At 36.5% G+C, this 25275-nt stretch overlaps 1 protein-coding gene across 2 annotated transcripts in view; it reads left to right on the forward strand.

Annotated features, from left to right (window-relative positions):
- PPEF1 (protein phosphatase with EF-hand domain 1) overlaps nt 1–25275 on the forward strand; it is a 137807-nt gene that overhangs the window by 14510 nt on the left and 98022 nt on the right. The window contains exons 3-6 of one of the 2 annotated variants that reach the window (XM_081278305.1): nt 5040–5162; nt 7558–7658; nt 8514–8664; nt 13535–13700. In XM_081278305.1, coding sequence (XP_081134431.1) covers nt 13655–13700 — 46 coding nt within the window. In that variant the 5' untranslated portion in view covers nt 5040–5162; nt 7558–7658; nt 8514–8664; nt 13535–13654. The remainder of the gene's footprint in view (nt 1–5039; nt 5163–7557; nt 7659–8513; nt 8665–13534; nt 13701–25275) is intronic. The other variant, XM_081278304.1, reaches the window with a different exon arrangement.

The raw sequence follows: 25275 nt of genomic DNA on the forward strand, positions 1-25275 counted from the left end.
AATTAAACAGAATTTGCAGTCTGGTGGCTTCATACTGAATCCATGCAATGTTTTGAGAAAATGAGAGTTACTATATTTCATTGATTCTAAGAGGCACATTTTCCTTCCCACATTTTAGCATTTCTGATTGGGTGATATGTCTTAAAATTGACAGAGTGCCACAGTTTGGTTAGTGGTGGTTATTTTATGTCTAGTACATAAAATAATGATGTACCCTATAATCGATAGCATCTTAAATTTGCTGAAATATACTCTTGCAAACATTTAAAAATAAGATCATACATAAAACATGTTTAGATTCTCTTGGAAGATTGCATCAGGCAACAATGGGCCAGGATCTCTAGATGGCAGCCTGAGAGAGCTACCATTAAGTAGCAGCTGCCTCATTTAGATAAAAACTCTCCATAGTGTCCCATAGTTTCTACCCAGGCTGATTTTTTTTTTTTCATTTCTATTATCTGCCCCAGCCCAATAAACATTTTGGAATTACCTTCCCTGATTGATAGGTTAAAGTCCAAATTCTTTGTTGTGATTTATAAGAATATTCATAGTTGGTAATATCTTTCCAGGTTTATATCTCCAGCCTCTCTGCTCTATACATCCTCTGTCCCCCATTTCAGGAAACATTCCAAAAATATAAAATGCTCTTGCATTTCCAGGGATGACTTTCTTTGCCTTATATGCCTTATGAAATATTTCCTGGCTTTCTCAGGTAAAGCTAATTTTTTCTGGACTCCAGTAGTATGTGAGCATATTTCTGAGTCTATATCTCCTGTCTTGAAATTATTTGTGTATATGCTTATGTTCTTCATCATACTGTGAACCTGGTAGGGGAATGAATCATAATTATTCATCATTATCTCCTTGCCTTGTAGCTGGAACATGCTCAGCAAGTATCTGTTGAGTAAAGAATGGATGGGCAGCACCTTCTGACTGGGACCTCTGTTTTTGAGTTTTGCCCATGAATAGAAAATTAAAACAGAAGACAGAGGAAAGAGCAAGTGTTTTCCTTAGTACTCTGAGCTTATAGCAGAAGATATTGCTGCTGGTTGTGATTTAGGAAGGTCATTGGTAGTCAAAGTCGGCCTATAGGGATTCTAGTATCTATAGACCTAAAGACACTAAACCAGAGCTAGCTCTATGAAGTTTTTTTTTTTTTTTTTTTAAAGCACTTTAAGATTATCATACAAGGGCTGGGGCTGTAGCTCAGTGGTAGAGCATTTGCTTGGCATGTATGAGGCACTGGGTTCGATCCTCAGCACCACATAAAAATAAATAAATAAATAAAGATATTGTGTCCATCTACAACTAAAAAATTTTTTAAAAAATTAGCATACAAAACACTTGCTGTTGTATTATAGTTCTGTGAATTTTAACAGATAGATTAGTGTAACTATCACCATAATCAGATATAGTCATCTCTCCTCCCCTAACCATAAACCCTTTGACAGCCACCAATCAGTTCTCCATCACTATAGTTTTGTCTTTTTGGAAATGTTATAGAAATGTCTAACCTTTTAAGCATGTCTTCTTTCATTCAGTATAATACCTTTGAGATCTATTCAGCTTGTGTGTATCAGCAGTTCATTTATTTTTATTACTACATAGTATTCCATTGTGTGAATGTCCCACAGTTTATGTATCCATTTACTCATTGAAGGACATCTGGACTGTTTTCCGTATTTACCCTGTGAACCTGTATATAGGTTTTTGTGTAAACAGAGAAATCCATTTCTCTAGAGTAACTATCCAGGAGTAGGATTGCTGTCATATGGTTAAGTATATATTCAACTTTATAAGAAACTATTGAACTCTTTTTCAGAGAAGCTGTACCACTTTGCATTTCTGCTAGCAAGGTATTAGATTTCTAGTTGCTCTCCATTCTAGCCAGCATTAAGTATTAGTATTTTTTCCTCTTAATTTAAGCATGCTACAGGTGAATAGTGATATCTTATTGTGGTTCTAATTTGAATTTCTGCTTCCTTGAACTGAAGGGGAAAAAAATGTAAACTTACTACCACTTCAGCAGTACTTCAAACTCTGATGTTCTTTTACTCTACTTTCTACTATTTACTTTTTGGAGTCCTAACGTTGCTTATTTATTGATATGTGATAGATTAACAAAAATTTTAGTGACTTAAAACAATATACTTTTATGATCTCATGGTTTCTGCAGTGTAGGAACCCAGGCCTAGTTTGTTTGGGCACCTTTAGGATCTTTTTTGAGTTGCTGCAGTTAAGGGAGTTGGCAGGACTATAGCCATCTGAAGGCTTGACTGGGAGGGATCCACTTCTAAGCTCGTGGGTGTCAGCAGGATTCAGTCCCTCATAATCTGTTTGACTGAGGACCTTAATTAGATCCTTGTTGGCTTTCCCCCAGTCTTTATAGGCCCCTCAAACATGGCAGCTTATAAAACAAGTTGCAAAGGCAATAGAGTCTATTAGTCTGCCTGCTACAGTCCTTAAATAGCTGCTTCATGGATTCTGCCTGGGTTGATAGCATCATTCCATGGGAGAAACAGGGTTGAGCGGGCAGAATGTCCTTATTCCATTTTACCCAGACTGAAACACTCTGGATGAAACCCATGGTTTAGCACATGTTAGGCAAGTGCTCTACCACTGAGCTATACCTCCAGCCCACTGGGAAACTTTTTAAATTTTGATTTATGAACATTCAGTGTTAATTTAAGGTGAAATTATTTTTTAAAATGCAAGCCATCTAGAACCAAGGGTTAGATTAAGTGGTCATAATTGAAATTTTGATATCTACTAATCTTTTATTTATTAAATCGCAACAAAAGAAGGCTTAACTTTTGTATCTAAGAAGGATCCTTTCAAAACTGAACTTCTATACTTAAAAACATGACAGCTATTTCATCCTGTTACTATGGCTACTGACCAGGTGACCCCAATGAACACTTCTGGCCAGTACTGACCTTTATGAATTTCTTCCACCTGATAGTGACTCCTAACCTACCTTTGATTTCTCTTAATGACTTCCTATGGTTTGCCAAATCTGGCCTCTCTTTTCTCTTACTTAATGTGATTTTTCAATACTCAGACCTTATCCTTGGAGATATGCTTAATCTTTTCTATTGTTTAAGTGTAAAATTACTTTGTGTTCCTTTCTTCTCTTTTGAAAGGAATGGTCTCTTTCAATCAGGGTTCTTTGAAATTTGGGGACCATGGGCTCCTCACTGTAAAATTTTTTTGAGAATGGACCCCTAGTATATTTGCTTATTTATAGCCAATACTACTGAACTCATTATATACATGATTAAATATACATTAGAAATAGAAAAATTAATAAGAATAAGAAAACAGATAAAAATATAAGTTCTAATGTTTTCTGCTTCCCTGTAGATCTCTGTACATCTGCTGCCAGGCAAGTGCCCGGTTTTGGAGACTATCAGAATTTAAGAAGTAGTGATTTGTTATTGTTTACCATTGGCCTCAGCACTGGAAGGCTAGCTGAAAGTTGCCATAGCTGGGAGACCAGTCCTGTCTGGTGCTTTGAACATTCAGCTACCAGGGCCAAGAATGGGCAGACCCCTTAAGTAACCCCCACCAAGTATAACTGCATATTGCTGTTGTCTCAGTCTACTCCCCAGTCTGGCTACTGCATCTAATTCTAGCATACTTCTCAGGGTGTGTTATGATCGATACTAGGAGCTGCCCATTAGAAGTACTTTACCTTGGCAGAAATTGGAACTGTGGCCAGTTCCAGGAAGCTTGTGAAATAGGAAAACTTTGCCTGTGATGTGGTCTTTCCTCCTTATGAGGTAGCCAGACTTCTCTGAATTCCTCTGTCTTTCCATAGTTTCTTACTTCATCGACTAATCAAGTGTCCTGGCTTGGGTTTTCTCAGTAGCAGAGCCTGAAGCAAGCATTACAGGGCAGGAAGTTTATTTGGAAGATGAAGACAAAGGAGTGGCATAGTGGAAATAGAAAAGGGAGGCAGCAAAGGAAGAGGAAGCCTGCAGAGGTGGAAAAGGCAGCCTTTTTCATTTTTCTAAATATTTAGTTTTTTAGGTGGACACCATATTTTATTTTTATGTGGTGCTGAGAATTGAACCCAGTGCCTCATGCATGCTAGGCGAGCACGCTGCCACTTGAGCCACATCCCCAGTCCCCATTTTTCATTCTTGACAGGCATCTTTCTCTATCCACTCTATTTGCAGCATGATCATTAGGGTTGCAGTTCATTCTGATTTTTAGTTCTACTCTTATTTCACATCCTTGTCAAGTATAGTAGAATATGTATGTTCATAAGAATACCTTCTTTTTGCCCTTGTCTTTTCTTCTGGATAATGTCAGTTCAATCATAAGTTTTTTTTTTTTTGTTTTGGCTTTAAAAATATTTTTAGTTGTAGATGGACACAATACCTTTATTTTATTTTTATGTGGTGCTGAGGATCGAATCCAGGGCCTCACATGTGTTAGGCAAGCGCTCTACCACTAAACCATGACCCCAGCCCCCAGTCATAAGATTTGTGGGTCATTTCTTCTAGAAAAAACCTTCTCTCATTTCCCTTTCTAGAATAGAACTCTTTCTCTGGGCTCCCATAGTATTTTTCACCTGTCATACTGTCATACATTACTGTTTTGCTTTTATTTATTTATGTAATAAATATTTCTTATGTGCCAGGTGCTGTTATGGGTACCTGGAGCTTATAGTCTAATAGGGGAGACAGATTTTAATTTGTAATTTATTACTATTTCTTATTTACCTCTGTGTTTGCCTCACCCAGTCATGTGTATTTTGTTTACCTTTTGTGTCCCTTCCCTCACCCCAGCTCAGTGAATATTTGTTAAATGAAAGAACATAAGGCATCTTGGTCAAGGATGATTTGGTATTACCATGCCTTTTCCAAGGGGAAATTGGTTTCTTACCTTTCCTGTCAGCTGTTTTCATATGATGATATGCCCATTAAGAAATATATTGACATACCTTGACTGTTATGGGAACAAATTTATTGTTAATGAGTGGGTTTAGAATTGTAAACATGATTTTGCCTGTTTGTTTTTTCTTTTCTCAGATTGGGAGAACACATTCCCGCTTAACTGCAGGAAAGTCAAAGAACATCCGAGAAACAAAAACCTCAGTTTTGCAAACGCACAAGGTGCTGATCCAGACAGTATGGTGCAGTGATCATAAGCAGGTGTTTTAGAGTCAAAGTGCTGGGTTCAAATCCCAGCTCTGTATTTAATTTGTTATTTGACTTTGGCCTATTGTTCCTAGCATGTGAGTAGTGTATACTTCATAGGCTAGTATGTGGATTAACTAAGATTAACATGTCAAATTAATAAGTCTAGAACATTGTAAGTGCTCAATTAGTGCTTAATTAGTGTTATTAGCATTATTGTGATTTATTCATATATATCAGTGTTGGTGTATTTAGCAATTAGAGGCTGGCTGTAGGACTCCAATATGGTACTCAAAGTAATGTTTCAGTGTTCTTTGTATAATAGAAAAAAGTAAAGCTATTCATTCAAAGCAGATTCTAAATATATATATTTTTTAAACCCAAGGGCACTCACTCTATCACTGAGCTACATCCCTAGCCCCTTTTTATTTTTTATTTTGAGATAGGGTCTTGCTAAGTTGCCCAGGCTGGCTTTGAACTTGTGATTTGCCTCAGCCTCCCCAATAGCTGGGATTATAGGTGTACACCACCACACCTGGCCAGATCTAAATTTTAAGAATTTAGAATTCTAATTTTAAGAATTCTAAATTGATACAATTTGCTAATCTAATTCATAGTTCAGAAATTGACTATTAAAATATTCTAAGGGTTGGGGTTGTGGCTCGGTGGTAGAGTGCTTGCCTAATGCATGTGAGGCACTGGGTTCGATCCTCAGCACCACATAAAAATAAATAAAACAAAGGTATTTTAGATGGACTAAAAACATATTAAAAATAATCACCTAAATCCCAGGTTCTTTCCCTCCTCTCTTTTATTTCTGTGATTAAACAAATATTTGGTGATCTTATGCATCTGGAGCTGAGGATGCCAAGAGGAATGGAATGGATTATTTCCCCTTAGGATTTAACATGTAAAAGGGCAAATTACAGCACATTTTGGGAGACTTTATAATTGGACACATGCATGGCTTTGAGAGCCAGGAGACAGAATGACTAATTCCCTTTTGGTGATTCAGGAAAGGCTTCACATAGAGAAGGTGACATTTGAACAACTGCATTTAGACATAGCCATCATTTAATGACTGTGAATTGAACATGTGTTTGGAAATCTAGCCATAGAGCTGCATTGTCCACTATTTTTTCAGAGGCCTGGGTAATTATGCTATCATTTACAAAGCATGTGGCAGCCTCATCAGATTCTCATCTTGGTGTCCCTGCCATGGAAACCTGAACGGTTGTATTGCCTCATAATGAGGCCCTCTGGTAATATTTAATATGCTAATAAAGTACAGAAGCCCAAAGCTGCCTTTCCAGTTATTTTTAAAGGAACTCCATTAGATTAAGTAGTAAACTAGGTAACCATTTTGCTAGTCCTATATGACTCTCAATTGCAGAAAGACTAAAGAGCAGCTAAAGCTAAAGAGCAGCTTGGGTGGGGTTATGAAACGGCCATGGCTAGAGTCCTGTAAATCCCGGTTGGTGAAGCCTGAGAACAGTAAGCTTGAAGCTGCATATGCCGTGTAACCAGGTAGGAAGTTTGGGAGGAAAATTGCTAACAGTGTGGCTACAGTCAGCATGAGACTCTGAGAATAAGCCCATCCCTGAATTGCTTTAACAGATAGCCGAATTGTGGTTGTTGGCATCCATTACTGAATTCATCACTTTGAGTTTTCAGATGTATCTTCCTTTTTTTCTTTCCAAAACTCAGAAAAACTACAGGTCAACTTTCATTTTCTTTTCTGCCAATGAAAGGAGGTGAATCTCTCTTTCATAGATAGGTTTCTCCAATAAGAATTGGACAGCTGGGCAAATACACATGTCATATGAACTAGTTTGCAGTGCTCTAACTGCAACTCCTTTAAATGTATGTCTTTCTATCCCTTAGAAAGAATGTTTCATTTTCCCACTTTCTCTTAATTGTACGCAGGTTATTACATTGTTTTCCAAAAATCATCTGCAGTTGATCTAAAGAATGCTTTTCTGCCTTTATTTACTGAACTTCTCTTTTCTACTTGTACCGATATGGAATATTTCTGCAAACAGCAGCCTGATCCTGCCTGAACAGAGTCTGGTCCCCTTAGAAGCAATCATGTGACCACTGATATCGCAGCCCATTACTTGAGCACATCTCTTTATTTCCAGGCCAGGAACAGAGAAGGGTTGGGGCAGACAGCTGCAGCTCACAAGACAGCTCAGCCTTTCCTGAATCTGACTTTGGGCTTGCCTTCCAGGCTGAAAGTCAAGTCAGATTGGCACTGTTCTAGTGATTTCTCTGTTTATGTGTGTGTGTGTGTGTGTTTATTTAAGCAAGAGCTCTCCCTGGTGTGTGTGTGTGTGTGTGTGTGTGTGTGTGTGTGTGTGTGTGTGTGGTGCTCCAGAGAGATCTGAAAATTATAACTCTTTTCTTTCAGACCTCTGTGTTCTCTCATAGAGAAGACTTTTTCTCATCTTTGTTTCTCCTGAAACACCTGGAGTGAGGAAAACCTTTGCAGTGGCCAAGCAAGAGACCCAGGTAAGATGTTCATTCGTTGTTAGACATTATGGGCTAATTCTACATGACTGTATTCTACATTATAAACATTTATCATGTGAAAATGAAAGAGGGAATGTATATTCATTGGAGTATATTTATTGTTTTGCAATTTCTTAGGATGATTTTTCTCAGAAATGCTGATTGTAAATCAATTTTTATTTTAAAAAGGTGTACAGATGACTTTGCAATCTGAAGGGTTGTGGCCTATTTCAAATAAATTTGATATTTGGAATAACTTAGGTGATGAGAGCTAAAAAAATGAGGCAAGCGACACTTTGAGAAACACTTGTAAGTAGATCCCTCATGGAGTATTATCCAAACTCCACTATACAACTTCATATTTAGAAAGCTTCCTTAGCTCCTTTGGCCTCTTTTAATAGAGGACCACAGGGTTTTTATTTCTTTGTAAGAAATGGAAAAGAATTTGTTGCAGTGTTTAAGAATTCTCTCCAGTGATTTAGTTGTAACACAGACTGGATCCTGAAAGTGAGGCATAGCTAGCCTTTAAGTGGGCAGGCATTTTTGTTTTTTAATGGTTAAATAGGGGAATCCTCAGTTTTGCCACTAATCATCTGTGCCAGGGAGTATGATATTTAATATCTGAGCCTCAGTTTCTTCATTCGTAATATGGGGGTGATGATGCTACCTTGAAGGTTTGCTATGAAGATTTACTAGAATAATAGAAATATAAAGCACCTACTGTACTGGGTGCATAATAGTCCCTTAATAAATGGTAGTGATTTTAACTCTTATTGGTATTACTGGTGTAGCATTATTTCAGATCTTGCAGCTCTGAGGGTGGGGCATTTCTTTGTGAATCTTCATTTATTCTAGAGCCTACAGACATTCAAGGGGTGTGGTCTCTGGGAGGCCCCAAGCGAAGCATTCTGAAGGAAACTTGAGTAAACACAGCGGATTCCCACCCATACATGGCCCCTGCTAACCTGTCTGCTAAGAAGAGTTGCTCTTTGTTCATGTCAGTAAGGTATGCACTTTTATCTCTTAAGAGGAAACTGAGGTGCAGAGGAATTCATGACAAGCTGAGAATTTAAACTTCAGTCCTTTCTAAATCCAAGGCTCTACTGAACAGTTAGGAACAACAGTTGTTCTTGAAATGGTTACCTCAAAAGGGTCCCCTCCTAGTTGTCAACTCGCTCTTAAAGATTCCCAATGCACATTAATCTATTGAAGGCTCTGAGAAATCCTGCAGTTAAAAAAAAAAAAAAAACAACTTGTTAAACACTACTTTTTTCTCATGGTGGAACTTTTTTTTTTTTTTGCCTTATTCTTAGAATAATAAACCACATTGATGAACAGACAAACACAAACACACTTTGGAAAACCTGGCTCTAGGTTAAGATACTTCATGATTATAATCATATCAGAAGTAGAGTGAGCCTGACAAGGTGTCCATTCTCCATGCTAGTGTCTAGAGTTCAAGGAGGAAGAATTATAACTGCCTACTTAACTCCCATTGTGGTAGTATGGTAGTGTGGTGATGGTGGGGGAGCCAGATAAATGATGGTGGATTCTGGATTTGAGTTCCTCAGGGCCAGAGCTTGAGTAGGAATTTCTCACAAAAGCTAACATTTCTAGGAAAAGCTGGATTTCTGGCATGGAGAACTACCCAGTTAACATCTAGAATATTGCCAGAGGTAGATTCATGCACAGTCAGGGTAGCTGAGCCAAGGTGTGGGAGTTGTATAGAGATCCACTTAGAAATAAAATAATGTTAAGAATGAATAAGAACATCTTAGGGAAGCTGGGCTTACACTTCAAGAATGCTCAGTGGTAAAGGGTGGGCTGGCTCCAAGGGCCATCTTTTGTTCTTTCCTCTTGTTTTCAGCTTTGAAAATGAAAGTGGTTAGGATGAGATGAAATGTCAAACAGTTCCACTCTCGGGTCTCCTTCCTGTCCACCCATCGCCCCACAGTAAAAACCTTTTAGTAGAAGCCCAACCTTTTGGTAGAAAACTGTCCTTTTGCAGATTGTACGTTGAGTGCTGATGATGAGTCACTAATTTATGTTTACTCTTAAAATCATCTTTGGTATATATCAGAAAGGGCAGAAGCACTGGGCAGCTTTCAAGCTGTTTTTGCCACAATCCACCCCAGTGGTTTATGTGACCAGGACATCAACTTTTTGAGCCTGAGAACCCCTTGCAGGAGGAATCACTTTTTCAGAGACTTTGATTGCTGTACTAAGTCCTCTCCTTGATGCTGGTGGAGTGTGGAAATGGAAGAAGCTTAGGTTTTTCCAAGTCATGGAAAATCCCCAAGTCATCTTTATCAGCTTCATAGTCAGCCATAAGTGTTCCCAAGGATGCCACAGACACTGCTCACAAACCTGCTTTCCTCTCCCCTCTGCTTCAAGGTCTAGGTTGGGTAGCATGTGGGAGTGGTAAGTGGCACCAGATGTTTTTCATGTTTTGGTGAGATAGATCTCTCTCTCTCTCTCTCTCTCTCTCTCTCTCTCTCCCCCCCCACCCCCGTTACCTGAGAAAGACAGTATAAAAAAAAGACACAATAATAATATAAAAGTTCTAATAGCCAATTATTTTTTTCTAATAGACAACCAAAGAATTCTAGAACAATTATCATTTCCAACATGATTTTAAAATTTGCTTTAAAAAAGAATGCAAAAATGATACACTAATAATGACTTTTAGGGGCTGGGGTTGTGGCTCAGTGGAAGAGCACTCGCCCAGCATGCACGGGGCACTGGGTTCAATCCTCAGCACCACATAAATATAAAATAAAGATATTGTGTCCACCTGAAACTAAAAAATAAATTTAAAAAAATTAAAAAAATAATGACTTTTAGCAATTAGTTTTCTAAAGGACTCTGGCTTAGAAATACTTACTTCTTTATTAATTTATCCATTCAGTATTTGTCAAACATATGTTATGTAAAAGGCACTGTGTAGGTGCCAAAGGTTCGAGGGGTATTTACAAAGAAAGTTACACATGGTGCTTACAGTCTAACAGAAACATATGCAAGTTTGATGCTTTTAAAATTCCTAGTGAATTTTATATATGGAATTCTATGTGTTTATAATGAATTAGCTGAGAAGCAAATGCCTTTGGAGATACATTATTTTTCTGGAAAAAGGAAATTGAGATTAAGATACATTACTTTTGTTATCCAATCAGTGTTTGTTGCTTACTCAATGCCAAACTCTAATGATTCATAGAAAGGGGTAGAAAAAAATAGCATAAGCATGGAGCAAAGCCCAAGGTAGATATGGATACTGTGGGAGGGCAGTGTTTCTCAAACTGGGATATGGGGACTGCCTGCATCAAAGTACCCTGAAGGGTACACTTTATATATATATATATATATAAAATATAAAATTTATTTTACAAATATATTTACTTGTACATATTTTTATTGATGCTGGGAACTTGCACATTCTGGGCAAATGTTCTACCACTGAGCTATACCCCCAGCCCAAGATTGCACTTTAAATGCAGATTTCTTGGCCTCCAGAATTTTTGTAATTGAGTATTATCAGTAAAGCCTGGACTTTGAATTTTACCCCCTCACCCACACCTGCAGTGATGAAGGAATGTGCAGATGTGTTCTCTAATGTACTGTAGATGACCTTTGAGAAATTCCTGAGCACAAAAATGGGTCAGTAGTATACCATTTTCAAAAATGAGAAAAGTAGATACCAGAAGCCAGACTTGTTAAATCTAACTCTGGAAAAATTCAGCTTCCAATGAATGGAGTCAAAGCATTTCTGGAAAAATGATCACTAGGCAACATTATAGGTTTGATAAAACATTGTCTCTTTTAGAGATTGTCAAACTTTGCTGTATTTTAGAATCATCTGGTTACCTTTAACAACATCTTGATGTTCAATCCCCACACGATACCAATTACATCAGAATCTCTGGAGGTGGGACCTTGGCATTAGTATTTTTTAACCCCCCAGATATTCTGATTTAATGAAGTGCAAGCTGAGCATTAGGAGCTTAAAAATTTCCCCAATATGCAGCAAAATTTGACATTAGGCAAATTGCTTTATTTTCTTGTACTTTGTATAAATAGTAGGTAATTTTAAGGGTCTTTCCCACCTTTAACTGTCTATGATTCTTTTATTAAAAATCATGCCAAACTGATTCCCTTCCTCTTTCCTTTTTTACTCTTCTTTATCCTCCTTCCCTCTTCCTCTTCCTTTTCTTTCTGAATAAATATGCTCAGACATTGTGAATGTAGTGGATATACCCTGAAGAATGATCTGGAATGGAGTGCCACAGGGCTTGTTGTGCCTTTGAACTTGACCTTAACATTTTTTATCCATGATGTAGATAAAAAAAAAAAGACATGAAAGAAATGTCTATCAAATCTGTAAATAGCCCAAAGTTTAGGGGAGTTAATTAATTTGATACATAAAAGAATTGGGTCCCAGCTGTATTTTTATTTTTTGGTTCTGAGAATTGAATCCAGGGTGTCAGGCATACTAAGCATTCACTCTACCACTACACTACACTCCCAGCCTTATTTTACTCATATTAGTTTTCCCTTTCTTTAGTTGAATTGAAATTTTGAAGTCTTTGGTGTAGTAGTAATAGAAAAAAATGATAGAAAAAAGTAGGTAAAGTTCAGAGTCAGAGCATCACAAAATAAACATCACCCCCAAAAGCAATGAGATGGTATACTACAGAGGGGAATTTTGTTTAAAACCCTCATCAAGTGGTTATGGAAATGCCAATTCAGCAGCCTCATCATAAGGATCTAGTAAGCAAGAGGGGAGACTTCAGAGGGGTCTCAGGAATGCCTGGAGAGCTCATTTAAAAAGGACACTCTTGGGGCTGGGATTGTGGCTCAGCAGTAGAGCACTCGCCTAGCACGGGCAGGACCTGAGTTTGATCCTCAGCACCACATAAAAATAAAGGCATTGTGTTGTGTCCATCTACACCTAAAAAAATAAATATTAAAAAAAAAAAAGTACACTCTTGGGCCATGCCTGTAATCCCAGTGACTCTGGAGGCTGAGCAGGAAGACCTTGAGTTCAAGGCTAGCCTCAGCAATTTAGGGAGATCCTGTCTCAAAATAAAAAAGGCTAGGGATATAGCTCAGTGGCAAAGTGCCCCAGTACTAAAAAAGGTAAAAAGGACACTCTCACAGATAATGATTCCTAAATTTGAGGGGAGGTCTTGAATTTTCTTCTTTTAAACAAGCACCCTCAACTGATTGAAAAATGAAATATATTGTCAAAAAATTCACTTTGATTTTAATTTTGTCACAGTTGTTTATACATGTTGTTTTTTTCTCATAGTCGGCCTCCAATTTGTGTTTTTAAAGTCCAGATAGATTTAATTACTTTAAGTTTAAAGTCAAAACAATTATATCAGCTCCTCCATTCTCTGTATTTCAATTAGAAAATAATACATTCTTACAGTTCAGTTTTTCATTTCATTATTAATGCTTCTTTTTTAAGGTGCTGGAGATTACCACTTGGCTACATTCTTAGCCCTTTTTATTTTTTATTTTGAGATGGTCTTATTGAGTTACCAAGGCTGGCCTCAAACTTTCCATCCTCTTGCCCCCTGCCTCCTGAGTAGCTGGGATTACAGGCATGTGCTATCTACCATGTTTGACTATTAATGCTTAATTTTAGGGTTAGATTTGATTTAGAGATGGAGAAACTATAATTTGAGTGTGTAGCTGCTCTGTAGCTACTGTTGTGATTTGGAAAATAAATCATGGTCAGATTATGTCTGATCACTTTCCACATCACACAATGAATAGTAATTCAGAAGAAGCATAAAACGAATTCTGCCGAGCAGCCCCTTAGCTATCATGTTGTTAACTGATACTTTCTCTCCTTCCCTCCTGTTTCTTATTAGTATCTGTGATTGAAGGGGATCAACTAAGAGCAGCTCCTCACAACATCAACGAAGAGACTTTTCATACTCTTATCTTGGAATCAGAAGTTGAATTTGTGAACATAATATGATTTAGAAATCATGGGTTGTAGCAGTTCTTCAACAGGAAACAAGAAGTCTGAGAAAGGTGAGTGCTGGAAATGTTGCCTGTGTTTATGAATGAAAAGAAAAATTCTGTCTCTTTTTGAAATACTTTTCCCCTTTTGAAATGTTATTTGTGAATAGAAGTGTTAACTAGGATTTTTGGATGTTTTTTTCTTTTAAATACTTTATTGAGGTGAAACTCATAACATACAACCAACTGTTGTAAAGTGAACAACTCAATGGCATTTAGTACATTTACAATATTGCACCACCTGTCTAGTTCCAAAACATTTATTTTACTCCAAAGTAAAACCCCTGTCCTTTAAGCAGTTTCTCCTGATTTCCCTCTCCCCTCAATCCCTGTGAATTTTATTCTGGACATTTCATGTAAATGAAATCACACACTATGTGACCTTTTGTGCCTGGCTTTGTCCATGTTGTATCATGAATCAGTACTTCATTCCTTTTTATTAATGAATAATGTTCCATTGTATGAATATGCCACATCATGTTAATCCATTATTAATTGACAGACATTAGGTTGGTACTATTTTTTATTATTATGAACAATGTTGTTATGAAAATTCATATATGTTATCATGTGGATGTATGTTTTCAGTTTTCTTAGGCATATGCCAATAAGTAAAATTGCTGGGACATATGGTAGCTATGTGCTTAACATTTTGGGAAACTTCAAAACTGTTTCCCCAAGTGGTTGTATCAGTCTACATTCCTATCAGCAGTGAATGAGGGTAGTAATTTCTCCACACCCTTCATAGCACTTATTTTTGTCCTTTATATTAGAGTCATCCTAGTGGGAATGAAGAATCTCATTGTGGAATTTGTTTGTACTTCCCTAATGACTAATGATGTTGATCATCTTTTCATATGTTTTTGACCATTTGTTTATCTTCCTTGGATAAGTGTCTATTCGGATCGTTTATCCATTTGTTATTGTTATTTATTTTATATTATTTTGTTTTAAGAGTTCTTCATATATTCTAGATAGAAATTCCTTAACAAATATATGACTTGCCAATATTTTCTTCCATTTAGTGAGTTGTCTTTGCACTTTCTTAGTGGTGTCCTTTGAAAGAAAAAAGTTTTTAATTTTGAGAAAGTCCATTTTGTGTGTATGTGTGCTTTTGGTACCATACCCAAGAATCCACTGATAAATCCAAGAAGTTTTATGCTTGTATTTTCTCTTAAGAGTTTTGTAGGAGGCTGGGTTGGGGTTGTAGCTCAGTGGTAGAGCACTTTCCCAGCATATGTGAGGCACTGGGTTCGATCCTCAGCATCACATAAAAATAAATAAGCAAAATAAAGTTATTGTGTCCATCTACAACTAAAAAAAAAGTTTTGTAGGATTTTGATCCATTTGGAGTTAATTTTCACATGTGTGAGGGAGTGATATAAATTCATTCTTTTCATGTGGATATCCAGTTGTTCCAGCACAGTTATTGAAAGGAGGACTATTCTTTCCCCATCAAATGGTCTTGGTACTCTTGTCAAAAATCAATTGACTGTAAATGTGAGTTTATTTCTTGACTCTCAATTTTATTCCATTGATCTATATGTATTCCTTATGCTAGTATTGTAGAGTCTAGATTGTGTAGCTTTGTAGAAAGTTTGTGTCTCTGTGACCAAAATACCCAACAAGAACAACTTAGCGGAGAAAAAGTTCATTTTGGTTCACGGTTTCAGAGATCTCAGTCCATAGACTGACTCCATTGCTTTGGGCCCAATGTGAGGCAAAACATCATGGGGGTAAGGGTGTGACAGAAGGGAACTGCTCCCCAAATGGCAGCAAGGAAGCAGAGAAAGAGGGAGAGGGAAAGGGATGAAGGGAAAATGCACCCTTCCAGGGCACAACCCCACTGACTAGCCACCCCTCACCTGTCTACAGTTACCACCCAGGCAGTCCATTCACCTAGGTTGCAGCTTTCATAATCTAATAATTTTACCTCTGAATATTCCTGCATTAACCTATGAGCTTTTGTAGGACACCTAATATCCAAACCATAGCAGAGTCCTTCAACTTTGTTTATCAAGATTGATTTGGGGGCTGGGGATGTGGCTCAAGTGGTAGCGTGCTCGGTTGGCATGCGTGCGGCCCTGGTTCGATCCTCAGCACCACATACAAACAAAGGTGTTGTGTCTGCCGAAAACTGAAAAATAAATATTAAAAATTAAAAAAAAAGATTGATTTGGCAGTTCTGGTTCCTTGTATTTCCATATGAATTTTGGAATTGATTTGTCAATTTCTCAAAGAAGTCAGCTGGAATGTTGATGGAGATTGTGTTGAATCTGCAGATCAATTTGGAGTGTATTACCATTTTAATAAATAAGCCATCTGATCCATGAACACAGGATGTTTTTAATTTCTTTTACTGATATTTTGTAGTGTACTATTTTACTTTTGTGAAATTTAATCTAAGTATTTTATTCTTTTTGGTGCTATTGTAAATAATTGTTAATTTCATTTTGGATTGTTCATTGCATTGTTCATTGTTCATTTCTTTCTTTTTCTCTTTTTCTTTCTCCCTCCCCCTCCCCCCTCCCTCCCTCCCCCCCCCTCCCTCTCTCTCTCTCTCTCTCTCTCTCTCTCTCTCTCTCTCTCTCTCTCTCTTTTCTTTTCTTGATACCAGGGATTGAACTCTGGGGCACTCGACCATTGAGCCCCATCCTCAGTCCTATTTTGTATTTTATTTAGAGACAGGCTCTCACTGAGTTGCTTAGTGCCTTGCCATTGCTGAGACTGGCTTTGAACTTGCAATTCTCCTGTCTAGCCTCCCCAGTTGCTGGATTTACAGGTGTGCACCACTGCACCCGGCTTCATTTATTTTCTCTAAAATTTTTTTAGTGGATTTATTAGTAATTTTTATTTATAAATCATGTCAGCTGCAAATAGAGATAGTTTTACTTCTTCCTTTCCAATGCCTTGTGTGTGTGTGGTGCTGGGGATGGAATCCAGGGCTTAGTACATGCTAGGCAATTGCTCTACCTCTGAGCTACATTTTAGCCCTTCTAGTGGCTTTCATTTCATTTCATTACCTAATCTTGCTAGATCTGCCAATGTTAAATAGAAATGCCAGAGTAGACATCCTTGCCTTGTTAGGGGAAGGTATTTAATATTTCACCATTAAGTATGATATTAGTTGTGGTTTTCTCATAGTTGCTTTTTTATCAGGTTGAGGAAGTTCAGTCCTATTCCTAGTTTGTTGGCTTTTTAAAAATTACAAAGTATAATTTTGTCAAAGTCTTTTTCTGCATGTTGTAAGATGATCATGTGGGTTTTTTGTCCTTTTTAGCATATTATGTTATTTGAAGTTCAGATATTAAACTAACTTTGCATTCCTTGTATAAGTCCCACTTGGCCATAGTGTATTAATGCTGTTTATGTGTTGCTGAATTCAGTTTGCTAGAATTTATAGGGGAATTTGATATCTGTGTTCATAAAAGTTACCAGCTTAGTTTTCTTTTGTCATGATGTCTTTGTATGGTTTTGATATCAGGATAATATTATCCACATAGAATGATTTGGAAAGTGTTCCCTTGTTTTTCGGAAAAGTTTGTGAAGAGCAGATATTACATTTTCTTTAAATGTTTAGTAAGAGTTCATCAGTGAAGCCATCTGAGCATGGGGTTTTCTTTGTGGGTAATTTTTTTGATCATTTTATTTCTTTACTTGTTTAGGTCTATTCTGATGTTCTCTTGACTAATTTTTGGCAGTTCATATCTTTCTAGGAATTTGCCCATGTTATCTATTTTTTTTAACATGGACCTGTCCAGAATATTTTGTTACAATCCTTTTAATTTTTCTATTATCTCCTATTGAATGTGTCAAATAAGATTTATGATTTCACATTTCATATAATAAACCTGCTGAAAGCTGATATTATTGTGTATTTGTATTATGTATTTACTTACATTTGCCCAGAGGTAAACATTTTATTCATGAAATATGTTTCTCATTCAGAAATTTTAGAAAATAGAGAAAAGTGGTTAGAAATAACTGATACTCATCATTTTACTATCCAGAGTTAATAACTTCCAGGGTTCCCCACACCCTGCTTTGGTGTAATGTAGGATTTTTGATAGGAAAGAAAAAGTTTTATGTAGCAATAAGACAGCATCTCGAAAGATGAACAGCTAGCACCTGGGTTCTTCTTGAGTAGCACAGCTGAAAGTTTATGTAGCATCTTTTATGGGATTAACTCAATCTCAAGCAAGTGGATATCAGGATAGTTCATTAGTCTTGAGAAATGTCCATTTCTGGATCATAATGATGTAGAAACTTTTTCTTTTTCGCAGTGCTGGGGAATGAACCTAGGAAGGTGCTCTACTACTGAGTTATAGCCACAGCCCCTAATGAAGATTTTGTTTTTTTTTCTTTTTATAGAAAATTTAAAATTTTTAATAAATATGCTTTGTTCAAGAATGAAAAAATTACAACAAACACAAACATACATTTCCTGGTATGGTACCTCCCATCACTTGGCAGTTATGGTAAAACTAAATGATTTATTCATGATCCTGAAGAATCCAACCTCATGATTATCATTTGCTTTTTGAAACACCACTTTGAACATTATTTTGGAAGGCAGCTATGCTCACCACTATACCACCAACGTGCTCCGGCACACCACATTATTTTGGAGAAACTGCTGTGAATGAGACAGGAGGCCTCTTAACTTCTTTATAGTCATATGAAATAATTCTTAGAGTGCCCATGTAGTATTAGAAAGCCCTTCATTTATCATTACACGTGTGATCTCACTTCAAGCCACAATGACTGCTTATATTCAACACTTATACAATGAATTGGCCTTGGTGGAACATATGTTGGTTTAAATCCTGTGTTTATGTAACCTAATTTGAATAAACTGAACTTACAGTAACAAATGACATAAATTCAAACAAATTTCTAAGTGGTAGTAGGTTTTATGAGTTTTTTTTTCTTCAAAGTATTACTTAAATACATCATGCATACTTTGGAGCAAAAGAATCAACATCTGTAAATACTCAGAAGAATTTATAACATCCAAATTTTGGCTGTAACACAAATGCTGTCTCTAATAAAGATTTTTGATCATCCTAAACATTAGTTTTTGTAGCCTCGCTTGCAGCACTAAAATGTTATTTTATAAATATTTCTCAGGTTATTATAAATGATTTGTAAACATCAATGTAACCATTGTTAAATATTTCATTTAACGGTTAGACCATAATATACTTAAGTATTCTTCTAAGATTGCACTCTTTTTTTTAAAAAAATACAAATAGCACTTTGAAAAAAAATTATTTATGCAATGCTGTTTCCTTAGTTTGGATTATTCCCATGGGTTAATCAGGTGATTAGATATGAAATTACTGTGTCAAGGGCTATGCATATTTTAAAAACTCTTGAGAGAAAATAATAGCTATTAACAGTATTTTACAGCATGCTAAACATATTTTACATATATTTTATTTATTACTTGCAATAAACCTGAGTAAAGTGTTGTTATTCCTGTGTGTATAGTTGAAGCAGCTCATGCTCAGCAAGGTATTTGTCAAGGTTATACATCTTTTCACCTGCCAGAGTTGGGATTTGAACCCATGGGGCTCTGAGTACGAAGTGTTACTGTCAGCCATTATACCCTTTTATGCTGCCTCCTAATGTTGTTGCCTTCAGAAACTAACTTTAATTAAATTTACTTCTATAAAGTACCTTTTATTTGCATAGTGCTTGTATGGTGGCCAGGCCTTTCACAATACATACATTGGATCATCACAACTTTGTGAAGAAGGGCTGTTCTCAATTTGCAGAAAAGAAAACAGGCTTTGGGAAGCAAAGTGATTGGCTTAAGAATACACAGTAAATAAGGGGATAGGGTTGTGGATCACTGGTTGAGCACTCACCCATGTGAGGCACTGGGTCTGATCCTCAGTATATAAAAAAAGTTTAGTTTTAAAAAAAAGAATACAGGGGCTGGGGCCGTGGCTCAGCGGTAGAGTGTTCACCTAGCAAGTGCGAGGCCCTGGGTTCAATCCTCAGCACCATATAAAAATAAATAAATAAAGTAAAAGTATTGTGTCCAACTACAACTAAAAAAAAAAGAGAGAGAAATAAATATTAAAAAAAGAATACACGGGCTGGGGATGTGGCTCAAGCGGTAGCGCGCTCGCCTGGCATGCGTGCGGCCCGGGTTCGATCCTCAGCACCACGTACAAACAAAGATGTTGTGTCCGCCGAGAACTAAAAAATAAATATTAAAAAAAAAAATTCTCTCTCTCTCTCTCTCCTCTCTCACTCTCTCTTTAAAAAAAAAAAAAAAAGAATACAGAATAAGAGAGTCAAGGCAAGAATTTGGTTGCTGCTTTTAGTGGTCTTATAGTGTTTAGGGATTTTCTTTTCCTGCTTGATCATTTAGCTCAACCACAGTACTCTGGCTCTGGAGTATTGTGGCAGTTTTAAGAAAGAATAGCCTATATATAAAATTTAGAGAGGTAGCATTGATTTTGTAATGTTTGTTATTTCACTTTTTTCATAATATACAAAAGGATACTAATATTACCTATGATTTATTTAGTGCCTACTACATTCATTATTTCTCACCAAAACTCTTAGAGGAAGTTCTGATTAGTTTTCCTTTTATAAAGATGAAGAAACTGAGACTTGGATTGAAGAACTGCCCACTAGTTGGTGTCTAAACCTAAATTAGAACCAGATCTGACAGATTCAGTATCCTACCTTGACTTGGAGAATTGGAATTTTTCCATGTAACACAAATAAATCATTGTAATTTCACTCGCCTGAACTTCACTTTACACTTAAAATTTTATGTCGATGGATTTTCAGTTAATAATCTATTGCCTCCCACCACCCCCACAGAGCACTTTGAGAACACTAATATATTTTATTTCTTCCCTTGAGACCACTTAGAAATGCACTTATTCAATTTCTCTAAGTGCTAAGGAACTGACAAAGACTATCTATACCATTTTGGATTTCAAGTTGATGCAAAAGCTATGACAAATAGAAAATTTCTCTAATGGAGATTATTCTTTTTTTTTTTTTAATTTTTTTTTTAAGAGAGGGTGAGAGAGGAGAGAGAGTGAGAGAGAGAGAGAATTTTTTTTTTAATATTTATTTTTTAGTTCTCGGCGGACACAACATCTTTGTTGGTATGTGGTGCTGAGGATCGAACCCGGGCCGCACGCATGCCAGGCGAGCGCGCTACCGCTTGAGCCACATCCCCAGCCCCTGGAGATTATTCTTATCAAAAGTATCTGTTATTTTTATTTAAAAATATAAAAAATATTAAATAGTAAGCCAGATATTTTTCAAATTTTTAATAGGATTCTGGTTAAAAAAATCTAGTTGATTTCATTGTTTAAAAATTTGACAATTAAGTCATTTATAACTGCTTGAGAGACCCTTCTGGTGATAGTCAGCCACATGTCCCCTATCCCCTTACACCTAAGTTTAAGTTCTATGTTTCAATTTGGGACCTTCATGGAAAAACAGTGAGTGACATTGTTTAGAGGGCCTCTTGCTATTCTTATTAGTATTGGTTCTTTTTTTGACTATTATTGCCATTAAGAAGTCATTACTGGCACTGTGGGGTATAGGGAATAGAAGATGAAAGAATGATATAATACAGTGAATACCATGTGTCCTTTATGTAGATTCATCAGTTGTTAACATTTTTGCTGTCCTCTTTTCTCTCTCCTCCATTTGAAAGTAAATGGAGATATTATGATATTACCCTTGATATACTTTACCATGCATCTCCTAAAAGAGTATAAGTATGATACTAAATCACACTGAAGAAATTTAACACTGGTAATGTTAGATATGTTATCTACATATAGGTTTTCCTTTCCAGTTTCTGCTGGAACTATTTATGTGGTCTCTACTTTCTCTTAAACTTTTATTCAGAATTTCCCAATTGTCTAAAATTGCCGTCTAATGCCTCCTCATCTATCCCAGCCTGGGGAAAATGAATGGGCTTGATATTCAGTGGAGCATACGCAGTACTGATTCTGCTCAACTTCCTGGTAGTACTTGGCACTCATACACATTCTTTAAAATACTTATAGCCTTCTGCTTCACTTGCAGCACCTTCTCCTGGTTTTCCTTTCCCGTTTTTGCTGGAACTATTTATGTGGTCTCTACTTTCTCTTAACTTTTAAATATTGGGGTTTCTCTGGGTTCCTCTTGGCCCTCTTATTTTGTCACTCTAATGTTCTCCTTGTGTAACTTTACTCCGTGACACCAATTATTGTCAGTATATCATGACTGCTAAACCTTTATTTTCAGCCCATATAATGTGCTACAATTCCTGGTTTGTTGACAATCATTTTAAAATACTTTCCTTTGTAAAAGAAGACCACTTTTTTTCATTTGAAATTATGATCCCTCTCAATAATGATTTTTAGTCATTCATTTTTTTGATATGATAATGTGTTGACCTTGAGGTTTATATAGGATTAATGCTATAAGCACACTGTGTGAGATGACAAAAAAACAGTCTTTCTATTCTTTATACCAATTAAATGCAGCTTTACCTTTTACTTTATTCACCATGTGATTAGGGTAAATTTGCTTTAATATTTTGAGACTCTGACAGGGGCTATTTAGATATCCATTCTACAATCATGAACTTTAGAAGGCAGAAAATAATGCTTAAAGGATATGGCATTCCATATTTCCATTTAAATGATTTTTCCTAGTTCCCAGCCTTTATTAGGCAAGTAACAAAGAAGTCAGTTTTATAGTTGGATTCTGTTAATTGTTAGAAAATACTTTCACAGAGAGATATTTCAACTCAGTGTAAGGAAGGGCAATATCTTAGCCCCGACTGCCAGTTATTTCCTGTAATAGAACACTTATATAATTGTGGCTTTATATTGTATTAGCTTTTTAGCAGCTGCAAAAGACAAAAGTTAAATGCTGATTGTGTTTGACCTTGGATGAACAAATGTGGCAATATAACTTGGATTAGTAATTAATAACAGGGAGACATAAAACAGAATTGCAATCAAGGTATTTCATTTTTTCCTGAGTAAAGATTAAAGGTCATATTGAATTATTGAATAGAACATATTTTCTTTGAGAAAATATTTTAATAATTTAAAATATTAATACTTTAACATAGCTAAATTTCCTTTACACACTTAAGAATAGTTTTAAAAATTGATATCTTTACAATAATGATTCTATCAGAAAATTGGCAAAAAATAATGTGACAGGTAGGTTGCATTTATTTTATTTTATTGTGTTACTGGGATTGAGCACAGAGGTGCTCTTCCATTGAGCTACATCCCTAGCCCTCTTCATTTTTAATTTTGAGACAGGGTCTAAGTTGCTTAGACTGAATTGGAACTTGTGATCCTCCTGCCTCAGCCTCCCAGGTGGCTGGAATTACACATGTGTATTACCATGCCCATAGCTCACAGTTATTTGTAAACTGCAGTTTTCCTGTTCTGAGTGTTTTACTAAGTTGGCCTCTTATTTTGGTATTGTATAGATAAAGCTCAGCCACGGATTACAACTCTAATGGAATTTCCTAAGATGGTTTTATGTAATCTTTGTGTTGTGCTATTTGTGTTGTTGAATAAAATAGGGCTTTAAAAATCCTAATCCTAATAAGTATAGAAGGAATGAGTTGGAAAATGCAACTACCATAGAAATAATTGCTTTAAGCAAAAATTATGTTGTTTTAAAGAATAGCCTCAAAGCATGTTCCTGCAAATTGTTACTAAAAACAAGGGAAAAAATACTTTTACAATAGAGAATTTCATGTGGATACCACCTTGACCAAGTGATCTAAGTTAATATCTCCAGTAATGGGACTGATTAACATCATGTACCTCTTGATGTAATGTCCTGAGGACACATCACTTATCCTGCCAAAATGTATAACCTGAATCTAATTGTGAGGAAATAGCAGAAAGATCCAAATTGAGGGATATTTTACTAACAAATGGCCTGTATTCTTAAAAAATTTCAGTGTCATTAAATAGAAACACTAAAATTGTTCTAGTATAAAGAAGACTGAAGAAATATGATACATGTGGAAAGAATGCATAAATGACAGAATATTAACAATTGTACTGTTCTTACCATTTTTTATACATTTGAAAATGTTTCAGAATATAATGAAAAAAATACTAATCCTGTGCATTTTAAGTTTACCAGGTTTGTGGTAGTTGCAACCTAGGTTTATGCCCTTTGGTGGTACCATATTTTTGTCCTTGTTTTTGGTGTCTGCCAACTTTCTTATTCATTAAAGACTCTTTCCAACTCTTAATATCATCATGTGTATCTTCACAGTATATGTGAATAATCCCCCTAAGGCTTTGGCATCTCTGTTTCTTGTTCTCCAAAATTTTTTTTTTTTTAAATATTTATTTATTTATTTTTAGTTCTCGGCGGACACAACATCTTTGTTTGTATGTGGTGCTGGGGATCGAACCCGGGCCGCACGCATGCCAGGCGAGCGCGCTACCGCTTGAGCCACATCCCCAGCCCCTGTTCTCCAAAATTTTAACAACCCTTTCCACTACTCAAATTCAGTTGCTCCCTCCCATTTCCTGGCCCCCATAGTCTACCTCTGAAATCATCATGATTACCATCCTATTCTGTGACCTTCTGGTCTTTGTTGAAACCTCTAAGCCTTAGACCTTTCCCATGTGTCCCTGTCTCCTAACCCCTTCTTGTCTTCACTTTCTCCCCCATTCATCTTTCCTCATCTTCTATTGGCTATCACTTGCACCAGTTAACAGATCATCCACAGTGATCATATTTCAGGTGATTTAAAGAGAATTAATAGGTGAAATGTTTAATGTTCCTGAAACAATTGCTAGCAAACTTTAATCACAGTTTTTTGATGGGAAAAACAAAACTATTAGTGACTTGATATATTTTTCTATAGTAGTGCTGGGGATTGAACCTAGGCCTTGCACATGCTCAGCAAGTGTTCTACTGAGCCACACCTCTAGACCTATTTATTTATTTATGGTGCTGAGAATGGAACCCAGGGCCTTGTGCATGCTAGGCAAGCACTCTACCCAGCCGATTTTTTAAGTTTTATTTTGAGATAGGGTCTCACTAAGTTGCCCAGGCTGGCCTTGAACTTGCTGTCTTCTTCTCTCAGCCTCCCAAGTAGCTGGGATTATGGCATGCACCACCACACCTGGCTGATTTATTTTTTGTGTGGCCTTTAGAATTTATCTTCTTTGTCCAGAAGTTTTTTGGTTTGAATGTTCAGCCTTATACATCAAATTGTCCTTGAATGGTTATATTCAGCTTTGCTATGAGCAGTAGTAGGCTGGCTACAGTGGTGGCATTAAAAAAAAGATGTGGATGAATTGGAATATTTTTGTAGTTGAAAAGGATCTTAGCATATAACCCAAAGTTCTTGTTGTTCAGATGAGAGACTGAGGACCAGAGAGGTTACATGATTTGCCTCAAGTTCCATAGCTGGCACCTGGTTAAGTCAGGATCAAAATGGAAATCTCCTGATTACAAATTCATGGCATATTTATATTAAGTCATGTGGATGGGTTTGGTGGTTAGTCAAGAGGGTGTGAAAAAGTCACATAAATTAACCTCTAATTTTCGACCT

Source organism: Spermophilus citellus (assembly GCF_964194105.1).
Source record: "Spermophilus citellus genome assembly, chromosome: X".
Taxonomy (NCBI): Eukaryota; Metazoa; Chordata; class Mammalia; order Rodentia; family Sciuridae; genus Spermophilus; species Spermophilus citellus.